General features: G+C 36.0%; 3 protein-coding genes across 3 annotated transcripts; 2 read left to right on the forward strand and 1 right to left on the reverse strand.

Annotated features, from left to right (window-relative positions):
• The first annotated feature begins 5,426 nt into the window (after window positions 1–5,426).
• Window positions 5,427–12,610, forward strand: BGAL1 (beta galactosidase 1). The gene is made up of 19 exons (XM_008230078.2): window positions 5,427–5,905; window positions 6,117–6,212; window positions 6,314–6,426; window positions 6,524–6,590; window positions 6,687–6,779; window positions 6,942–7,085; window positions 7,643–7,731; window positions 7,859–7,964; window positions 8,051–8,138; window positions 8,963–9,081; window positions 9,171–9,335; window positions 9,660–9,838; window positions 9,947–10,056; window positions 10,343–10,452; window positions 10,543–10,653; window positions 10,736–10,846; window positions 10,973–11,178; window positions 11,258–11,594; window positions 12,006–12,610. The coding sequence occupies exons 1-19, from the start codon at window positions 5,735–5,737 to the stop codon at window positions 12,114–12,116; spliced, it is 2,526 nt and encodes an 841-aa protein (XP_008228300.1). The 5' UTR covers window positions 5,427–5,734; the 3' UTR covers window positions 12,117–12,610.
• A 917-nt stretch (window positions 12,611–13,527) lies between these two features.
• Window positions 13,528–17,530, forward strand: LOC103327711 (CA-responsive protein). Its single transcript, XM_008230077.2, has 6 exons — window positions 13,528–14,456; window positions 15,922–15,974; window positions 16,289–16,376; window positions 16,476–16,574; window positions 16,912–17,039; window positions 17,143–17,530. Exons 1-6 carry the CDS (start codon window positions 13,791–13,793, stop codon window positions 17,177–17,179), a joined length of 1,071 nt encoding a protein of 356 aa, XP_008228299.2. The 5' UTR covers window positions 13,528–13,790; the 3' UTR covers window positions 17,180–17,530.
• Window positions 17,531–17,858: 328 nt separating this feature from the next.
• TMN7 (transmembrane nine 7) lies at window positions 17,859–22,096 on the reverse strand. Its single transcript, XM_008230076.2, has 7 exons — window positions 21,815–22,096; window positions 20,875–21,039; window positions 20,641–20,750; window positions 20,335–20,443; window positions 20,146–20,258; window positions 19,349–19,499; window positions 17,859–19,267 (listed from the first exon to the last, which is right to left on the reverse strand). The coding sequence occupies exons 1-7, from the start codon at window positions 21,932–21,934 to the stop codon at window positions 18,110–18,112; spliced, it is 1,926 nt and encodes a 641-aa protein (XP_008228298.2). The 5' UTR covers window positions 21,935–22,096; the 3' UTR covers window positions 17,859–18,109.
• Between the last annotated feature and the right edge of the window lie 421 nt (window positions 22,097–22,517).

The following is a 22,517-nucleotide window of genomic DNA, read 5'->3' on the forward strand; positions in this document are numbered from 1 at the left end:
ATAATTCAAACTATATTTCTTTCAAGTATTCATTTATAAATCATCCTTAAGAAAAAATTATGTAAATTGTAAATCATTATGATGTGTAGTTGCGATGAAACAATTAGACAAATGCTTCTTTTAAAAGAAACATTAAAATGATTGTGTTATAATCAAATGCCCGTAAACTTTTCAATTCTAATGATTTCTTTTTCCGCATAGATAATTTATGAATTAAAATTTTAAAACTAAACTGTCGGATTACTGAAATACGATGTTGAGCGAGTCCTATAAATACGTCCCTGAGATAAGCTAATTTGAAACTCCATTTATAAACTCCACAGTCCACTAGGGTATGCTGTTTGTGTGAAAGAGAGGTTTCAAATTTGAAAAGTTCAGATGGTGAATTTTGATAGACAAAGATATATTATTTTTTTCTCGGGGTAAATAAAAGATTAAAAATAAATTTGACAGAGACATAGTTTGTTCACTTTTTCATTAGGATATTAGATATATATTCGCACTAACCGAAAACAAACCACACATGACGAGTGTACACGACACAGCAAACACATCCCCCTAATGATGCCTTTCAGCGCCGCACTGTTTTATCTCATCACTCAGTGTAACCTCCACAATTGTTGCTTCAAGGCTCATTCAACTTAGCATATTAATTATAAATGATGCGTGTCGTTTTTGTACTTCTCCGTCGTATTGCTTGTCACGCAGTCCTTAAAGTTACTCACGTTGATTCCATGACCAAAAAATATTGTTTCGGCTGTTCTTTTGTTACCTCTCGTCTCGTACGGTTTCGAATTTTCAATAAATATAAATTTAATTATGTGACGTGTTTAATATCGGGATTCTGTTGAGAGTATTATCCCACATCGACAACATGTAACTTAAAGTATATTTGGGCATCTCTGTTTATTTAAGACAATCATTATGGATTCGTATGAAATAGTAATTGGAATTTCAGATTATTTAGCCCTAAACCAAACGGACAGCTAAAAGTTGAAGTATTTAGGTTTGTTTCCTGTGACACCGTGAGTTGCATAAAAGATGGCATAAGACAAGTATTGCAGAAAGACACTCACATGTCTTTAAAAAACAGGGTTACGAATTTAAAAAACTGAAAGCTGTTTGGCTGTTTTCTACTTTTTAAGGCTTCACGCAATTCGGTGCAAAGTGAAAAACTGTCCCTCCCAAAATACTCAATTTAATGGCGGGAAAGAGCTCAGCCAAAAGCCCTAGTTTCATAATTTCATTGGCCATTATGGATTGAAAGAGCTCAGCCAAAATGTTCCACTATGATTTCATTTGTCTAATTTTTTGTAAAGATGATCATAAAATAGGGAGATATATATATATATATATATATATATATGGTCATGATCTTGGTCACTTTTGGATTCTCTTTCTAAATCGTCATCATAAACACAATTACGGAGATATTTAATTGCATTATCTTAATATGTTATGTTGTCAAGATTATTAATTTTAGTAATTTATTTTAATGAATTCGAAGTTTATTTTATTAATAATTTAGATTGACAATCTAAACACTAGATTTGTTTATCTCCAATTTGTGAAGCACAAATGATTAATATATATATATATATATAACTCACATCCTACTACTTGATCATATTCTAAATTAGCAATGATCATAAAAGCTTAGCATCATTTGCCAATTGCCACCCAAATTGGAAAAAATATATTCCTTTCTGGGTGGGTAATTAAGTATTAATGTAACAATTGGGTAGGGGGCATGAAAGGCCATGATGGCCATTACATTTGCAAGCAACTCCCTCTTGCAAGAAATATCCCCTCTTCAGTGTCCTTAAATTATATTAATTGAAGACAGTTCATTCACTTTCTTCATCATTCACTTTCTTCATGCTTCTTCAACTACAATATGCAAATTTTCCTTTAAGTTTTCTCATTTGCCTTTTTGTTCATTTTAAAAGATCTCTGCAAACGGGATCTAGTACAGTGAAAAATGGTCTTGATTTGTAAACCAATCGTCTCATGTTCGAATCTCAATGGAATTTTGGTTGTGTGTATGAAAAACCTTCATCTCTCGTAGTTTAAACTATCGCTTGTGCAATAAATAAAAAATCCGAAATAATAGTATATATATATATATATATATAACTGAACAGGAAATTTCTGTACTATATTATATCTGAGTGTCCCATATGTTTGAACTGTTGCAGGAAATGAAAGTTCCATACTGCATCTTCTGTGATAATATAACAATTATTGCATCCATAAAATAAATTTTTTCAAATGAAAGTCATATTTTAATACACTCAACGTTACAAAACGCGTTATTGTTTTGGTTTAGTGATCTGATGTTCTGATTCTTCTCCACCGTCAGCAGCGCAGAAGCTAACATGCATAGAATAGACAACAAATTTTGTTTTCCCATTAGAAAACAAGGCACGTACATCCAATGAATGGAAGTGAAAAGGCAAAAATACCCTTCATGAAATAGCTAGCTAGTCTTCTAGAGGCTCATATAAATAATTATAAGTTTAATTAATTAAATTTAAGACGATGTTAATTAAGGGAATTAGGTGTTTTGTATTAAACTAATAATGCATGGTGGATTGGTAGTGGAGGAGGAGTGCATGCAAGCCCCTTTCAATCTTTTCGTGACTTTGTTTTGCTTTGCTTTGTTTGGAGGACTCTTAACAGATGTACTAACAATATATGTCATTATAAATACCTTTTATAAAAGTTCTTTGGCTCTTTTCCTTTTCTTTTCTTTCTTTTACTTGTTCATTCCGGCAAGTAAGCCATCGATCTTTCTTTGTTTTAATTGGTGTCTCAAATTGAAAGTTTTCCACATTTTTCTAATTCAATATGACCAAAGATGGAAGTGTATATAGATATGTATGTGTAGGTATATTTGGTCAACAACATGCATATGCATGCATTATTGAGAGAAATAACCAAAACTAACCACAAAGATCGTTTGATCTGGTAGATTAGATTAGATCAGTCAAATTTTATTACAAAAGTATGTGTTTCTGATTTATTTAAGAATCAATTTACGAGATTCTAGAATAATGTTTGTAGTCGTCTGAAATAAATGGAATGTCAAAAAATAAATTTTAAATCTAAAATATATTTGTTGTTATCGAAGTTAATTGATTTAGAAAACAAATATTTGTAACTTGTTGCTAATTCCTTGCAATTATTGGGGAAAAAAGACATAATTATTTTAGTTAAAACTTGCTTTCCGAAGAATTTTGCAGGAGAATAAAACTAACCCTCGAGACATAATTATGCCCGTGCAAGTCTTGTTGCAACTGCAAAGCTATGATCTTTAAAGGTCTTGTTGCACTTTGGTTCCTTTTTGTTTTTCATTTCTTCCTTACTTAGATTGAGTGGATTAGAAGACATGACAAGAAGTTTGGTTAAAAGCAAAAGCCATTATCTTTAAAGGTTTTCTCTATATATAGTTGCCCACAAATACGTGATCATCATTGATTGGTGTATGAGATTTATGCATTGATTTGCACCAATTAGTCATTATCAGTCATCCGCATACGTATGAATGAGCGATTGAAGTCCGGCACCATTGAAACTCTGACAATACTTTTTCTTAATTGAATTAAGAGAGTATGCAAAAGTGGTTCATAAGTACTGGTTGGTAGACAGGTAGTTACATTTGAAGCAATCTGCTAGGAGTTGCAAATTAATTCTTGCAATAAAAATCTTACGTTCCATCTTTGTATTAGACTTCTGATGAACTCTAGCTATATGCTGTACTTCTCAACGCCATGACACTTTTGGTTGCAAAAACATGTCTTTACCAACTTGATCATCAATAGCCGCATTGATTTCGAGATAATGTGTGTGTGGCAACAACAATGCCTTGAGGAAATTACCAATCTGTGCCTCTATGAAACTTATACATCAACCATAGCAATCATCACCATCTTAATCATCACTTAATCAATATTGGATTTGGAACTAGTTAAGAACAATGTTTAACAATCCACTAATCATCAACAATTCTTCTTGATTAATAAACCATCTCCTTTTGTAATCAATAAACTAATTATTATCTGACAATATTTTTTTATAGAGAATATTTGAATCCCCTTATGTTACAAGTTTGTGAATTTTATGGTTTATCATTCACATAATTATACATGTTTGATAATTTAAATAGGCTCGTAACGTCACGTCAACATGTTACTTAGTGTCATTTTGACATTGTTTATTTGAGGTGATAAGTGATTTTTAAAATTTTTTGAGAAACCCATTCCGTTTGGTAAATTGTGAGAAAATCACTTATTGTTAAAAATTGTTGTGAGAGAAAGCTATAAGGACAAGCAGCTAATGACTTTCATTTTCTAATTATGCAGAATTAGTTTCAAGAGACTGGATTTACTGATTATCCGGCAATCATTTTCTGATTATGCATAAAATCATTACTAACAACATTTTTAACAAAAATTTTACCAAATGCCAAACTACTTTATTTCACAGCTGATTTCTCTTACAACAAATCTAACATCGATTATTTTCACAGTACATCAATGCTAAACTGGCCCTTAATGATACTACCATACCTAAAAATTAACTCCTAATATTAGAGTAATTTTTTTTGTCACAAATTTTTCCCAATGAAAAGTCCAAGTAGTCAGCTGGTGATTCTCAAAATCCAAGCCCGTGACAAAATTGACAAACAAATTTTTCTAAGCATCGTCGAAAATCAAAGACCAAAAAAATTAACGTAATTGCCAAGAGAGATGCTTCCCTACGCGCCTAAACAACAAGTGAATAGAACTTCCCAATATATACCCAAAAAATCAACCAATTGGATTTCTTTGGAAAAAGAAAACAATTTGATATGAGTTCCTTTAACAAGTTACTATAAATAGGAATGAAAAAAAAATCATTTTTTTTATTTTAATAAGTAGGAAAATAAGTTGGTATTGAATTTGGTGTTTATTGTCACGCGCTTTATACGCGAGTGGGTCTAAAATCTACAAAACAAAACATAAAAGATCTCGGCCGATATATTGGAAACCGACCGTATGGGGATTGAGTTGAGAATCTTTGTGTTATAAAAAGAGAAAACGACCCCATGAAAACAAACAGCCAAACAGACCTTTAACCCTAAATTACAGTTTTCTAATACTTGCCATTTGTTTTTTTGTGCCCCCTTCCTTTCAGACCAAAAACAAAAAAAAGAAAATTAATATTTTTGTTATAAAAACCTTTTTATTTATTGATAATTTTTTTAAAATTTATTTAAGTAATAATGTCCCCAAAAATTAAGAAGGGAACTCAATTGATCAATTGGGTAGAGCTCCTTGTTTAGTGAGTGAGGCCAAAATTGTGGGTCCCAAAGGCCTTGAAATGGGGCCCACTCTCGCTTTCAAAGCCTCCAGACTTCAGTGTTTATAAGCAGCTACAAAGCGCCTTCATTTTTGCACACTAATTCACACTCACTGGCAAGCAACTGCACTAGTCTGAAAAAAAGCACAGCTCTTAAATCTCATTTTCCTTTTTTCTCCCATTTTTTCCTAGAAAGAAAATAAAGAAACCCCTCAGACAAAGAAAAAGGAAGACATAAACCAGCTGGGTTACCTTGTCTTTCTCCCCATCACCAAAAGAAGCATATAATAAAGTGGCAAAGAAACAGAGAAAGAATAATAGCAGCGAAAAGGCCATTGTTTTGGTGGTGAGCTCAAGGGTGGAAAGCTCAAATTTGCTAGTTTTTTTTTGTATGGGGTTGAGGCTTGTAATGCGGAATGTGCTAGTGCTCCTGGTGGTGTTGTGTTCATGGGTTGGTTCTGCAAAAGCCTCTGTGTCTTATGACTCTAAGGCTATTGTCATTAATGGGCAGAGGAGGATCCTCATTTCTGGATCTATTCACTACCCAAGAAGCTCCCCTGAGGTAATTTTATACAAATGTGCTTCAAGGGTCTCTTCAAGTTTCTGTCTTTTCACCTTCTTGCTCTCTCTAAATTCTTTTCTCCAGCTGGGCACCTCTATCTTCACATCCTCATCCTCTTTTTTCTTTTTCCTGTTTGTAAAATTACTTAACTTCAGTTTTGGGTTTATTGTTTTGCTGTCCTTAAGTGTTGGGATTTTTTGGTTTGTTGCAGATGTGGCCAGATCTTATTCAGAAAGCCAAGGAAGGAGGTTTGGATGTGATTCAGACTTATGTTTTCTGGAATGGGCATGAACCTTCACCTGGCAAAGTAATTGACAGTGACACCTTATGTTTTTGATGCTTTATTTTCTGGCCATGCAATTACACATTGCAATATTTTTCTTAATTTTTATTTTAATTATTTTGCAGTACTATTTTGAAGACAACTATGATCTGGTCAAGTATATCAAGCTGATTCAGCAGGCAGGCTTGTATGTTCATCTCAGGATTGGTCCTTATGTTTGTGCTGAATGGAACTTCGGGTAACAATTATGAAATTTCTAAAAATAGCAAGATACCTCATCTCAGTCCAGTTTAAAGTTATGAGATTATAACAAAATTAATTGCTTCAATTTTCAGGGGATTTCCTGTATGGCTCAAGTACATTCCTGGTATCCAATTCAGAACAGATAATGGGCCTTTTAAGGTTTGGCATTATCATCCGTAGACCCGAAGTTTCCTTTTACATATATAATACTTATTTCCACTGACTACATTTGTTTTCTGAATTACCATTGTCAAGGCTCAAATGCAAAGGTTCACAACAAAGATTGTAAATATGATGAAAGCAGAAAGGTTGTTTCAGTCTCAAGGTGGCCCAATAATTCTATCCCAGGTAGCCAAAGTACACCATTGTAGTATTTCCTTGAATCCAATCTGCTGCTTTTAGTTTTCCTAGCAAAAAATTTGCTCAAGTTTTCCCAATTTTGTCACACAATTTGATGAATGGAGCTAGTAAACTGAGAGAAGTTTCTTCTACTATCAACTTCTGTGACAGATTGAAAATGAGTATGGACCCATGGAGTATGAACTTGGTGCACCGGGCAAAGTCTACACTGACTGGGCAGCTCATATGGCTTTGGGACTAGGCACTGGTGTCCCCTGGGTCATGTGCAAACAAGATGATGCCCCTGATCCTATTGTAAGAGTCCCCTAACTTTTTTGTTTCTTCACCTTTCTTCCCTGTCATGTTCTGGAACCCATTTGTGTGTTCCCTCATTCTTAGTGGGAAATAGTGTGTTGTCTCCGAGTTAGTCATGGTTTATATGAATGATGATTCCTCATTGCACATGGCTAAGCTTTGCTCTCTCTCTCTCTCTCTCTCTCTCTCTCTCTCTCTCTCTCTCTCTCTCCCGTAGGTCACAGTAGTTCTTTATTTCTCTTGGCCCTCTTTTTGTAATGATTGAATGGTGGCCAATGGCCATGTCTCTTTTTTTAAATTATATTCATGCCCTTTTCAACTTGGGTTGGTGGTGCTGTATTACTAAAGCCTTTTCTTATCTTGGACATGCTGGAAATATGTTTGTTTTGTAACCTGATTTGAGAGTCATGACTTTGGTTGAACTTTCAGCTATTAAGTATATATGTTTTCATTTTCCTCGGTGCAACTTGTTATTCCTTCTTTTGTGTGTGTGTGTGTGTGTGTGTGTGTTTTATTCTCTCGGTTTCTTATTTTCCTAATAAATTTGATCTCAACAGATTAACGCATGCAATGGGTTCTACTGTGACTACTTCTCTCCAAACAAGGCCTACAAACCAAAGATGTGGACTGAAGCCTGGACTGGATGGTACTTTTTCATGTTTGTCACCTTTAATAGGAACCAATTCCTGCATTTGTACCACCTACCTAAGGATTATAGGTAATAATAGCTCATGGGTTTCTTCTCATTATACTTGATCTCTATTGTTTTGCAGGTATACTGAGTTTGGAGGTGCAGTTCCTTCCCGACCAGCTGAGGATTTGGCCTTTTCAGTTGCGAGGTTTATACAGAAAGGTGGATCATTCATTAATTATTATATGGTAAGGTTATTTTCTGGAAGTTACTAAGTGAAATCAAATTCCTGAACATGTCCAGAAAATGTAATTTACATGTCTTATGATTCCAGTATCACGGAGGAACAAATTTTGGCCGAACAGCTGGTGGCCCTTTCATTGCTACTAGTTATGATTACGATGCTCCCCTTGATGAATATGGTATGTGCCAAGGATTTGAGTTCTATAAGTTATTAACATTTGACTTTGTGCACTCTGAATATAAACTCTTAAGTAGATTATAATTTTTTGGTTTTTCTAGCTTCTATAGTGAGAAAAGGTGGGAATTAAGTTTAAATTCCATATTCTCTATGCCTGATGTATCATACTGTCAACAAGCACCCTTTGCCACATGACAGCCAACTGCGTGCTTGTCACTGTCACCATATGGCAAGAGCCAAGAGGGCAAGCCAGTTTATCATCTTTGAATTTCGGTATATTAATGATAGTGTCCTACCATTTTGTGATGGGGTCTGTTGTGATTGGTGACGTTATTGTCATTGAAGTGACTAGGTAGAAGCTGAACTCTGTTTAACAGGTGGCACCTGATATCTGGTAACAAGAGATTGACTAACAAGTGACTGCAAGAAGCATATATACTCCCTCTATGAAATTTAGTCATAGAGTTCCCCTTTCTCCCTGTATAAAGGTTGATTGCCACATACAGTTAGCCATCGTAGAACTGGGAAATAAAAAAAAGAAGCAAATTTGGATGCACATATTACTCCGTCTTGTGTGGACCTTCCTCTGAGAAATGATCAAAGGACATTTCTGGATTTGAAAATTATATATGTTTTTGTATATATATATATTAGTGTATTTGATAGGTTTGGCACCTGAAGGGCCATATATAAACTAACCCTAATTTTATCCGGCAGCTTTTTATTTCCCCTAAAGTAGTTTCAAGTTTAAAATGGATTAAATAAATCTGTAAAGATCCATATTTTTGCTTAAAAATGACAATACCTTCCTCTTTCTTTATGCAGGATTATTAAGGCAACCTAAATGGGGCCATCTGAAAGATCTGCATAGAGCAATAAAACTATGTGAACCAGCTCTAGTTTCTGCAGATCCCACTGTTACACCACTTGGGACTTACGGAGAGGTTAATCTACTTAAGATTCTCAGAAATTTTGGTATCCTTTTTCAAATTGATTTGGATGATAACTAACCTGTTGTTACCATGGTTTATAGGCTCATGTATTCAAATCGAAGTCTGGAGCATGTGCTGCATTTCTTGCAAATTACAATCCAAGATCATTTGCAAAGGTGGCATTTGGGAACATGCATTACAACCTGCCTCCATGGTCTATTAGCATTCTTCCTGACTGCAAGAACACAGTTTATAACACTGCAAGGGTGAGTTAAAAAGCTTTTGATAAACTGCATTGTTGTCAGGATGGATTTGGAGCTACATATGATGGATGTCAAGTTGCTGAAATATTTCTAGCTTTAATAGATTGTTTAAATAATTTGCCTGCTAAAAAGATATTCTGAAAATTGTATTCAAGTAGATATTGTACAATAAGAGTTGATTTTCACATGATATTCATGATTTAGATGATCTGTAGTTTTGAGCTTCTGTTCTGCATGTATTCCTTGATGCAAAGAAATAAAAGGGATATCCTTTCTAGATTTTTTGGACAATAAAAATTATGATGTTTCATGAATGTTTGTGTACAGGTTGGTGCTCAAAGTGCACGGATGAAGATGCCCCGTGTTCCTCTGCATGGAGCATTCTCTTGGCAGGCTTACAATGACGAGACTGCTACTTATGCTGACACTTCATTTACAACAGCCGGGTTGTTGGAGCAGATAAATACCACTAGAGATTCCTCTGATTATCTGTGGTACCTAACAGAGTGAGTAACATATACCCGTTCAGTCTTTTTCCATGAACATTTTGTCTGAAGCAAAATACCTGTGACATATTTATATGAAATTCCCATCTTATTCTCTTCCCTTTCCAGTGTTAAGATTGATCCCAATGAGGAATTTTTGAGAAGCGGAAAGTATCCAGTACTGACGATCTTATCAGCTGGTCATGCTTTGCGTGTTTTCATCAATGGTCAACTTGCAGGTATGCAGCTTATTGCTGGTTTAAAGTGTTTCTGATCATGCAACTTGAACAAAGTGGTCCAATTCTGTCATACTAAACAATTGTAAAGTGAAATATGATCCATAAGTTTGTACAGCACAGTATGAAGTATTCGCTTTATGTTATAATTTCAGTATTTTCCCTTGATCCAACAAGTAACCAAAGTATATACATATAAAGAACTATTTTTTGTTCACACATGCTAATTGATTATTTGATTATTGTATAATATCCGCCCATAACCTTCTATTACTGATTTTTTGCTCAGGAACTTCATACGGAAGTTTAGAATTTCCAAAACTTACATTTAGTCAAGGTGTGAATTTGAGAGCTGGTATAAACCAGATTGCGCTTCTAAGCATTGCTGTTGGCCTCCCGGTGTGTTCTCTCTCTCTCTCTCTCTCTTTCATGTACACACACCCAAAGAATTTAAAATTTGACTTTGTATTGTCTGCGTTTTGAGTTCAGAATGTTGGTCCACATTTTGAGACTTGGAATGCTGGTGTTCTTGGCCCTGTCATACTAAATGGTCTTAATGAGGGAAGGAGGGACTTGTCATGGCAGAAATGGTCTTATAAGGTATGCTTTCGCATTCTACTTTGCCTTCTCTTATTGCCCTGTGACATTTGATAGATTCATTATATTGCATACCCTCATTCAGGTTGGGCTTAAAGGAGAAGCCTTGAGTCTTCATTCACTCAGTGGGAGTTCCTCAGTTGAGTGGATTCAGGGGTCTTTAGTCACAAGAAGGCAGCCTCTGACATGGTACAAAGTGAGTAAATCAAACTTCAACTGACCTTATTAGTCTGTTAGTTTCCTTTGGTTAGAACATATATAAATTCTGTTAGAGCTTGGGTCACAATCATATTAAAATGCGTCCTTTTTGTTATGGTTCTAGACAACTTTCAATGCACCAGCTGGAAATTCACCATTGGCTCTAGATATGGGCAGCATGGGAAAAGGTCAAGTATGGATAAATGGCAGGAGTATTGGACGCTACTGGCCTGCTTATAAAGCATCTGGTAGTTGTGGTGCCTGTAACTATGCTGGGACATATCATGAGAAGAAATGCTTAAGTAACTGCGGGGAGGCTTCCCAGAGATGGTAAGTAAACGTTATTTGTAGCTCTGGTTATGCCTTCTCACAGGTAACTGACAAACTGGTTACTTGTTAATAATTTCAGGTATCATGTTCCTCGCACATGGCTAAATCCAACAGGCAATTTGTTGGTTGTCTTAGAAGAGTGGGGTGGAGATCCAAATGGGATATTTTTGGTCAGAAGGGAAATAGATAGCATATGTGCTGATATTTATGAGTGGCAACCAAATCTTATGAGTTGGCAAATGCAAGCCTCAGGCAAGGTCAAAAAACCTGTGAGGCCTAAAGCCCATTTGTCATGTGGCCCTGGGCAGAAAATATCATCAATAAAGTTTGCTAGCTTTGGAACGCCAGAAGGGGGTTGTGGAAGCTTCCGTGAGGGAAGCTGTCATGCGCACAATTCATATGATGCTTTTCAAAGGGTATACTACTACTATCTTGCACAACTTGTTTCATATTTGTTTTCTTGTATTCAAACTGATAAATTTGCTAGCAACTCCTGCCATGGAACTTCCTTCCGAGTTTACTGGTTCTCGAAATACTCAGCTCTAACCAGAAAGTTTTTGGTCTTATAGACAAATCCCTTGTTTCTCATTGTCCAATGCTGATCCATGTCAACAAAGAGTCCAGCTTTGGCCTCATGAACTCAGTTGTTTCAAAAGAATCCAAGTAGTTTCACCAATCACACAAAATAAATTTTTGCCTCTTAAAGGCTCATTTTGATTTTTTTAGGCCTACTTATCTCAGTTTAATGCTTTATTACTTGGGTTTTTTTTTAACTCCTACCTCCCTTCCCATCATACATAAATATTAAACAATGATTATTCTTGCAGAGTTGTATTGGGCAGAATTCATGCTCAGTAACTGTAGCACCTGAGAATTTTGGAGGTGATCCATGTCCAAATGTCATGAAGAAACTCTCTGTGGAGGCCATTTGCAGCTAGTGATTCTCAGTCTCTCAAGCAAACAAATGAAGGTCGTATATTGATTTCTTTACACACCAATACAGCAATCAGTTAATTATCCTGGGGTATGTTAAGTACACACAAGGTCAGTGCAACCATTTGGTCCATTCAATTTTGGCTCTTCCAGGGTGAAGTTGTACAAATATACAACACACCACATGGTTGAAAGCCTATAGAGTTTGAGATGTTTGTGGAGAAGCTGTATGTATATACTATCCTCTGTTGTCATCGGTGCCCTGCATGCTACAAAAATGGCGGAATCAATGTGGGGATCGAAAGCACATCGAGATGATACTAATTGAGTCCATGTGCAAATGTTGTAGTTAGTATGGAAGCATCTGGCTTCCAAGTAATTGAAATATTTCAATTGTTATGTATTTGAGAAAGCAATAGTTCCATTGCTTTGTTCTTGTAAGAAAGTTTCCAATGGTAATGGTAATAATAGAAAGTTCAATTGCTCTGTTCTTGTGAAAGTTATTCCAACCACACTCTAATTATGGTAAGTTTACTAACACATTTATGCATGAAAATGTCAAGTTTGTCCTGTCTGGCCTTTCCTTGAGATCTTACGTGACCATTCCATCACATGGAACATGGGTGCACCTGAACGGACATGAATGCAGGGCACCTCTGATTTGACATAATGGTAATTAAATTAAACAATAGGTTACGTAAAGTAGTAGAATAAGAAAATGGTCGTTAGAACTCTTCAAGATTTCAAAACAAAGTGGGATTTGAACAAAGTTAATGTGCCACCAATAGGAGAGGTTTGTGGTCCCATCACATCATATGGTCATTTCTTAGTTGACCATTGACACCTCTAATATCTTCATCTGATGAAGCTTATCAGAAACTAGTCCCTCTCTGTACGTAACGTATCATCAAAACCAATTTCATATACTTCTAGTCTATTTTTTCGACAAATTCAAATCAAGGGGTCAAATATGAACCTTATAATACTTTTAGAAGTACTCAAACCACCTTATAAAAATACAATCTTGAATGCAAATCTCCAAAGAAAAACCTCAGAAGCCAAAAAATGAAATCCAACAACAGCTTAATTTGACCTATGTGCATATATATTATATATAACATAGAAGTATGCAATTTTGAGTTTTACACTTAATATCCTATCAGAAATGCTATAGTTAGTCGTTCATTCACTGTGAATGATTTCTAAATATACACTAGTCTTACAATAAAATCCACATGCATGAGCCGTTAAATTTCAATTAGGTTTACAAACAACCGATCCTAGCATTTCCCAAAATACCATACACACAGTTTGTTATGTGATACAAAACGACAGCCCATGTCGCACACCTAGGCCCAAATCATCCTCCACGGCAATGAGAAAATTAGAAAAGCAACACAAGGTGTGAGACTGAGTGAAAGCGAATAAGATAATAGAAGCTTCAAAGCAGCGTACTAGGAAAGAACCAACACCATTTTCTCTCATTTCATTTCTCTCTCAGCAGTTTGCCTCACTTTCAATCAATCAGACCCCCACACCACTTTTACTTTAAGACTCACAAATTCACAAACTCTAAATTAGCAACATTCACATATAAGGCCCATATATATATATATCCTCTCTCTCTCTCTCTCCCTCTCTCTGCGCGTCTCTCTGTTTTTTGTGAATGACGCGTTTCAATGGCGGCTTCGCCTTTGTATTTATCCAATCTGGCTTCTAAATTTCCAATCCCAATACAGTGTCACTCTCAAACACAACCCATGTTCTCTTTGTGCGCGTTCATCTTCTTCTTCACCTTCTCGTTCTTTATCTTATCCTTCTCTGTTTTCAAAATTCTGAGAAAAACAGAGCAAAAGCAACAGACCCAGAACGACCTTTTTGAACTCAAGCGTTCATTGTCTGAAACTCTGGGGAAAACCCATCTAACCCATGAAAATGACCCGACCCATATCTCCAATCCACCCCACAAGCTCCTCGTTGAGATCTTACCATCTGATTCTCCAAAATGGGCGAGCTTGTTTGTGAACAGAGAAGGTGGTGACCCGGATGACGCCGGGTCGGGTCTGGACGTGGAGAAACTCGGGTCGGGCGGGGATCAGAGAGTGAAGAAGAAGAAGAGGAGAGCCAAGAAGAAGAGTTCATCGCATTTGGAAGAAGAAGAAGATAGTGGTTTTCATATGCGTGACAAGGAAAATTCGGGTCCGGGTTTGGGTTCTCGGGTCCATGAGGAATTGGTATGTTTTTACCCGTTTACATCATCGAGTAGTGCCACACAGAGGAAGATCAAGCAACAATACGATGAGCTTATGAAGTGCCATGAGTCCAAGAAATTGACACTTGCTCAGGTTCTTAAATTTCGTTCCCAAAGGTTTTATATTTTTAATTGTCATTTAAAAAAATAACGTTTTGCTGTTTAGTTGTGGTTTTTTACTGTGTCATGTTATAGAAACGGATTTGGTATTTTGTTTTGTTTTTTGTTTGTTTCACAAGGGTTTTATAATTAATGTAGTGATTACTGATATCTGTGTGGTTTGGTTTAATTCGTGTTGTGCCTAACTTGTCCTTAGTGATGATAAATTTAATGGAGCACAATTGATTTTAGCTGTAACTTGTACTGTTGAGATGAGATACCTTTTGAAATTAAAAAAAAAAATGTGCGATATGTAAGATATTCTTAAATGGTTCTTTAAGCAATATTGCATGGAGTAGAGTCTTACAGAAGCGTAGGATTAAATTCGTTGGTTAGATGGTTACTTCAGCAGGAAGCGATATCTGGCATCCTTAGTGTGAAAATAGGAAGACTTTTGAATAGCTATTTGAAATAATGTATGGAATCTTGAGCAGGTGGAGAATGAGGTAACAATTAGTTCCTTCATATGATGATACTGAGACCATTAAGAAGTTAGAGTGTTGCCATTTGCTTGATTCCTCCCAGTGCAATTTGGGTTTGGATACATCATTTTGAAATCTTAATTGTGGTTGTGTGAGGATTTTTATATGTTAAGGGTCACCTTTTAGTCTTGGCTGAGAAAGTGATCAACATATGTTAACTACGTCCAAGGTTAAGAGGTACAAATGAGGTTTAACATCTCAAAATCTATATAAACAGCTCATTAAATAAAAGAAAGATGAAATGCTGGATGCAAGGATATGAGCTTATATTATATTGTAGGCTTTTTCGCATTTCCCATAAAATGGACTAAATGACTTCATGGAATTTCTTGTGGAATAAAATGCCTCAAATATATTTTAGTATTGTTATTCTTTACCATAGTTGATTATTTTTGCACTTTCGAATCTTGATTTAGTGTTATAGAAGAATCAGATAGCTTGAGCTTATGGGAGTTTGCACCTTCAGGTCATCTTATTGTCTGCTAATCAAATTAGGTCCTGAAAATATCAATCTATTTATTATCTCGGGAACACATGGAATGAATGAAGTTTGCTGTTTGTGTCCTTCACAGTTGTACCATAAGAGCAAGATTTTTTTAGCCTTTTCAGCTCAGTTTATGTTATAAGTTATCCTCAGCCTCGTTGTAATCTTGTGAATTCAAATTAGGGTAAATTTGAGAAAGTTGATAAAGAGACATTGATATATAGCTAGCTAGAACTAAATGATAGATGTCCTGTTCTTATTCTTCTCATTTCCGGGTTTAGTTTTGCTTATAGATACGCCCCAAGCCTCTTGAAGTCCATAACACATGTGACTTGCCAAGCATATCTTATTTATAGATGAATGATAGAGGGATAATTAAATTAGAAGCCGAATTACCTTCAACTTTATAATTCTTTGCTTTCTCTTGTACACAGGTTGGACAATTTGCTAATTGCTTGGTGGAGGCTAGAAATGAGTTGCAGCACAAGTATGTTCTAGCACTATTTTCAAGGAGCTAATCCCTTCTCCCTATTCTGTGTTTGTAACGTGTATGAAGTATTAAGTGTTTAATATGAACTGTAGCTGTTTCGACACTCACTCACAAAATCATTGAACTTTCAAACAAAATTGTTTCCTGTTAGTCCACAAACATGAAACATGTGATTAATTTTGAAGTCATATTAAAATTTCCCTTCTTCCTTTAGACCCTTCGTCCTATTGACTTCCTAGAACCATCTTCCGCTTCTCAAATTCATCAGTACTGATAATTTCTGCCTTTTTTCTTTTTCTTTTTTGTGACAGGGCTGATGTCATTCAACGTAAATTCACAATAACAAAGGCTCTACTATTCAAGGCAGACAGATCTTCTTTTGACCGCCTTCGTCAACAGGTTGGCTGGCTATATAAAAACGTTTTGGAATTTGGTAGGTAGTAATGTTACCAAGTACTTGGGTCATCTTTCAAGAGGATTTATGCATCGATATTTCAGATATGCAAGCTAGAGTTAGAACAGAAGAGACTGGAAGAGGATGCGTCTGTCTACAATTGGCTTCAACAACAGCTTAAGCTTTCACCAGCATACAATAAGGTATAAATATAAACTCCTTAAACTTGTAAGATAGCATATGATAAGTGGCCTTAGATATCTGTTGAGGTGGTGCCTTAATATTGATAATGTTAATTTAACTTGGATTGTTGTCCTAAATACCTTGAAAGTTATGATTGAAGAAGTTTGGCATCATATATGAGTGAAATGACCTTTTTCTTACAAAATCTTGAAGACGTCTGTAGGTTTTTTTTCCTTTTTCCATTCTGCTATTATCTCATTACAAAAATTTAAATAATAACGTTTATTGGAAGTGTGCTTCTCCCTTGCTTTCATTTTTCTAAAATAATCTGATGATACTTCCTCCTTATCATCACAGATGCTTGAAATTAGTGCCTGCATGGAGTTGAAGGCCAAATCCAGAGAACAAGTGGAGAGCACAGATGTGGAATATAGTGAAATATCATTTGAAGAGTTACTAGCGCAAGAGAAGAAGGACTCATTCTGGTTGGTGGCCTATATTTAACCCCCTCCCTTTTTTTTTCCCAAAACAACCAAATCTCTCTTTTGGCATGGACTTGTAATGATCACATTGCAAAATCACATGCAGGCAGAAGAATAGGAAATCAAGATCATGCTCGAGCTGATGACCGCCTTGTCTTGCTGATTGTCATCTATTTCGCTTCAGCAATACTCTGTACCACTGTACCAGAGAGCACCTTCAACTCCCCTGTGGTTTTTTGGGTTAGGCTTGACTGGATGGCGATATATAAATAGGCTGATATCAGAATCGTGGGCTTTTCTTCGGTAGGACAGTCATGGATTTGACCTAACTTGAATGTGTATAATAGGAACTTGACAGATTTACATTTTTAAGCTCGTGGGCTTGCCAAAATTTTGCACGCTATTTTTCTCCTTAACTTATTGAGAAGGATATATTGTAACTTCATGCAAATGCGTGGCATAATTTTATACATACGATTCAAGGTGTCTTTAAAGGTGAATAATGTTCTTACAGATGGGCCATGCATGCAGAAGGGAAGGGTGGAAGAAAAGGGAAAATATTCAGATACAAAAATCAAATAAATAAAGATAAAATTGATTTTATGAGATTTACAGAGTGGTGAACAAAAAATAAGGATGCAAATAAAATGACCATTTATTCAAGCAATTCCAGAAGATTGTTATCCTACTACCCAAACCTGTAATTTTCAAAAGACTATGTAATGATGTGTCCTTGGTACAAGAAGAATTATAGTGCAAGACTGTAGAGTTGCAATATTTGATGTCACTGACGATGAGCGTCACTGACGATGAGAGTACTGATAGATTTTAAGAGCTTCAATTGGAATAACTAAGACAATACAGAATCGTTAATATGTAGGGGGACGATATATAGAAGGAACAAAGCTTAAACTACCAAGTACAGTTTCACAACAGTGTAAACAACAAAACAGGTCAAGCTCTATTCTACAATAAACAAAATAGAAGGTTTCGGTGAGATTCAAAAAGTCTCCTTTTATCCTCATCTTCTGATTTTTCAATCTTGGCCTCAACCTTTCACATGCATCTCTAGATCAGTCAATCTTCACAGAGGAGTAGATCTTCCGAACAAACCAGAAGCATGCGTAGAAACCAATGGTTCCGGTCAGGACAAAGAAAGCATATGAAACAATCAGCATGTACCCAAAGTAAAGGATCCCTGAAACTAGCTTTGTGATCTCCAACTTGGTAAAGAAGTAGAAGGCAGAGTAAAGGAGAAGGTAAAGGGCAGATGAGCCAGCAGTCAGGTATGATCTCCACCACCAGTGGTAGTCTTCACTGCATAACTGGAAGTAGCATAGCACCATTGTAATCTCCGCACAAGTGATCAGAAGGATAACAAACACAATAAAAAGGAAGCCGAAGATATAATAGAACTGGTTCAGCCAAATTGATGTCAAGATAAAGAACAGCTCAATGAAAACAGCTCCAAATGGAAGAATGCCTCCAATAAGTATAGAGAACACTGGTTTCATATACCATGCCTGCTCTGGCACCTGCCGAGGAATTTTGTTAGTCTTCACAGGGTCTTCAACAGGTGGTTTCTTGAACCCCAAATAACTACCCACAAAGACCAAGGGCACTGATATTCCGAACCATAAGCAAACCAGAGCAAACATTGTCCCAAAAGGCACAGCCCCAGAAGACTTCTCCCCCCAAATTAGGGCATTCAGCACAAAGAATACGGCAAAAAGAATTCCTGGAAACATAAAGGCAGTCTTTAAGGTATTCCTCTTCCACTCTGTACCCTTGAACATTTTGTACAATCGTGCCGAGGAGTAACCAGCAAATAAGCCCATGAAAACCCACAAGAGAACCATGGCAGTCATGAGACCTCCTCGGTTGGAAGGAGACAAGAAGCCCAGCAATGCAAATATCATGGTTACGAGTGTCATTCCAAAGATCTGAACCCCCGTCCCAACGTAAACGCAAAGTAAATTGGAATTGATTGGTGCCCTAAAAACATCTCCATTAACAAGCTTCCATCCAGTTTCTTCTTGAGCCTCCTCTTGGGTGTCCAATTGATTATAGTTGGCGATATCTCTGTATAGAGTTCTCATCATGATCATAGCCACCATACCAGATAAGAAGAGGACAATCATAAGAGAATTTATAATTGAGAACCAGTGGATCTGATCATCATTCATGAGGAGGTACGTGTCCCAACGAGATGCCCATTTGATATCACTTTCCTGGAGGGGAGGAGGGAGGCAAAAGTTCATAAGATTGTAAAAGGCAAGAAATAGTAGCCTAGAGTTCAAGAAATTATGTACCTTAAAAGAGACATCATATGTAAATACAATCTCCTTATCTTTGTCAACTTCTTGTGGAACAGTGCTTCCCGGTGGTAGATTTTTCGTGTCTTTATTGCATGTTGCCAACTGAGTGTTCTTATCATTCCACTCCTTATATTCATGATTGATACTGTTGACAAGAGGGGTACAAGGGAATCATAATAAAGCTATTCAATTCTTAATGAGCAGAAAGTGATCATTTTCCATGAATTGCTAGTTTCTTACTAGCAAGTCTTGTACGCAAAGCAGTACACTTTAAATATCAATTTGAAACGAAAGGGTTATAAAGTAAAGAAGTCACTTGGCCAAGAAAAAGAAAAAAATCCATTACATGCTATAACTTTAAGATGGACATACAGCATAAAGGAGCAGAAAAGTACCAAGTGTCTGTCAGTAGATAGAACTCTTTACTCGTTAAACCCTTCTTTTACTATGCAGCTAACTATAAAAAGTCTTAGAAACATCTCCATGGAAAGCCTAGCTTTCTGTAAGGGAAGGACCCTCTAGAAATCAAGAATAGATTACCACAGTTTCTATTCTTTAACTTCCAACATCATTTCTAACTTCAGACTTTAAAGAGGTCAACTGAACATGCATCACTAGAGAAATGTACACAAAATGAATCCAACTTCTTTTCTTTTATTTCAACTGAATTACAGTATTTCTACCATCCAACCATACAAAACCTTTACTGAATGAAGGTCAACTGACATAAGGCAAAACAGAAATGCAACAAACTAGCCAGAAAAGGAGGCAGAAGGAAAAAGGTATAGCACCTGTTTGGAGTAACCTCAAACCCAACAATTCGAGCAGAATCAGTCCCAGGATCTTTGTGGTACATAACTCGGAAGCTCAAGTGGTTGTTGATGAAATATCTTTCCTCTTTACTCTGTGAAACAAATAAAAGTATAAGATAATGTAAACAAGTCTTACTTCAACATTAGAAACTGCTTTCTGAGCCATACCCCAGCATAATTTCCTTTGAATCCAACACCGAATCCATGTTCATAAGTTGTTGAGGGACTTCCATCCCGCCTTTGTCTGAGAACAGCAACTGGAAGATTATCCAAAATCCTGCGGCCAATTCAGAGGTCTCAATTAGACCAACAAGCAATGTAAACTGATCATCGCCTTTATATTAAACTAGGGATAAAGCAGACAAATCATATAGGGATGAAAATTAGACATAAAAGTAAAAGATGAAAAATAAAGAGACCACTTGAAATTACAACCTCAGAAAATAGTAATACTGGCATAACATAATTACTTACATTTGTACTCGATATTTATCATCAATTTTTTCCTTAAAATTTTTTGCAGATTCAGCATCAAGCTTTACTCGACAAGCTACTACACAGGATTGCTCCTCCCTCATTTTGAACTGGGAAAAGAATTTATAAATACAGGTTTTAAAAATGAAGTATAATAAATGGTATTGACAGTGTTGTTCAAACACTTCTCCACTACTTGGGTTGCCAGAGTGGCAAAGGGTTATAAATGCTCACAGAGTATACAGAATTCTCAATGCGGTCACCGCGGAGAACCTCCCCCAGATTTTCTGCACTGTTTTCAATCTGTTTGGGGGTACAATATTTTAAGAAGTAGTAATCATATGGGAGTTGTGTCTTTGTAGATGACAGTTTGTTCACTTTGATAGAAAGGTCATCTCCCTGTCAGAAAGAAGAGAACCACAAAGCAAATATTGGTACTTCGATAATAATATGGAAAACAATAAACGGAAATGAATAATTGAGTGCCACAGTAAAAATCTATTCAATTTGGAGTCCAGGCTACAATCATTACACTTCTACAATCCCATTATGTTTTAAAAAGTACAATAATTCCATCACAAATATAAAAGACACAGAAATGTTTCATTATATCAGTAAAATAGCCGGTTCCTCACTTTGGCAGCATTCAATGGTTTTGTTGCTTCTTGATTATCTAAGTTTTGTTCCATGGTGATATGAATTTATTATTTCCAACCATATTTTACTTTTGATACTCTAAAAACTCGATCGCTTTTGTTACTTTTCATCATACGAAACATAAAAATGGTGTAATCCTGCAACCAAACAGATTCTTAAACTCTTTTTACCCGCAAGTATACTGAAGCCGAATTATTAAAACCACTGTATACTGCATACTCAAAACAAACTTTTTTTGAAATAGAAGCAGCAATTTTATTAAACCACAAACTCAAAAATCCAATCCAAAACACAAACCCCATAAACCATTGGCATAGATCTACGAAAAAACGAAAATAGATCAAGCCCAGAACCCCAGATCCAACACTGGTTAAGTGGAAACAAAGACAAACCCACAACGATGCAGCGCCAATGCAAAGACTAAGGAAGACGTGGAAAGTAATTAAAGCAATAACCAACAGAAGGATCAACGAATTTGAAGGGAGAAAAGAGAAAATGAGATTCGAAGAGAGCATACAGTGTGGAAATCGCGAGGAGCAACGCCTGGGAGGTAGAAGCAGTGGGCTGAGGAGATGAGGAGGAGCACACAGAAGACAAGGGTCGTCCTTGTTGTACGGGAGGAGATCCTCCTACCCATCTTTTTGTTCTCCTTCTTCTACTTCGATTCGATTTCAGAGAGAGAGAGAGGGAGGTGTTTACAGAGGTTTTCGCAGGGATAAAACGCAAAAGCTATCTCCAGTTCTTCATTGATTGATCAAGTAGAATTGTATTAAGGGACCTTTTATTTCTATTTTTATTTTTATTATCAAAGGGACGTTATTATATGAGGTTTTTTTTAATTAAAAAAATACAAAGAATATTATTATGATATGGTTATGACTTATAAGCCAAATTACTTTTCGCACCTTATAATAACACAATATAATTCACCAAAACATAATAATATAATTTTATACCAATTCCATTGTAATTCATGCTAAGATTTATAAATGGGTAGTTATAACTAAGATTTTGTATTCAATGTCATATGTTCGTAGCAACCGGAGTTTAGCTTAGTGAAAAGGGCTGTATACCAATGGTTTTATATTCGAATCCTCATGGTACTTCGGTAGTGTGTGTGAACAAATCCCCTTCACTTCCTAATTTTGACAAAAGAAAAAATGTAATGTATTTGATTACCTCCTTCAAAATCGGTTATATAAAAATAATCTTAGAAATTT

Source organism: Prunus mume, linkage group LG4, assembly GCF_029339155.1.
Source record: "Prunus mume cultivar Tortuosa linkage group LG4, ASM2933915v1, whole genome shotgun sequence".
Lineage (NCBI taxonomy): Eukaryota > Viridiplantae > Streptophyta > Magnoliopsida > Rosales > Rosaceae > Prunus > Prunus mume.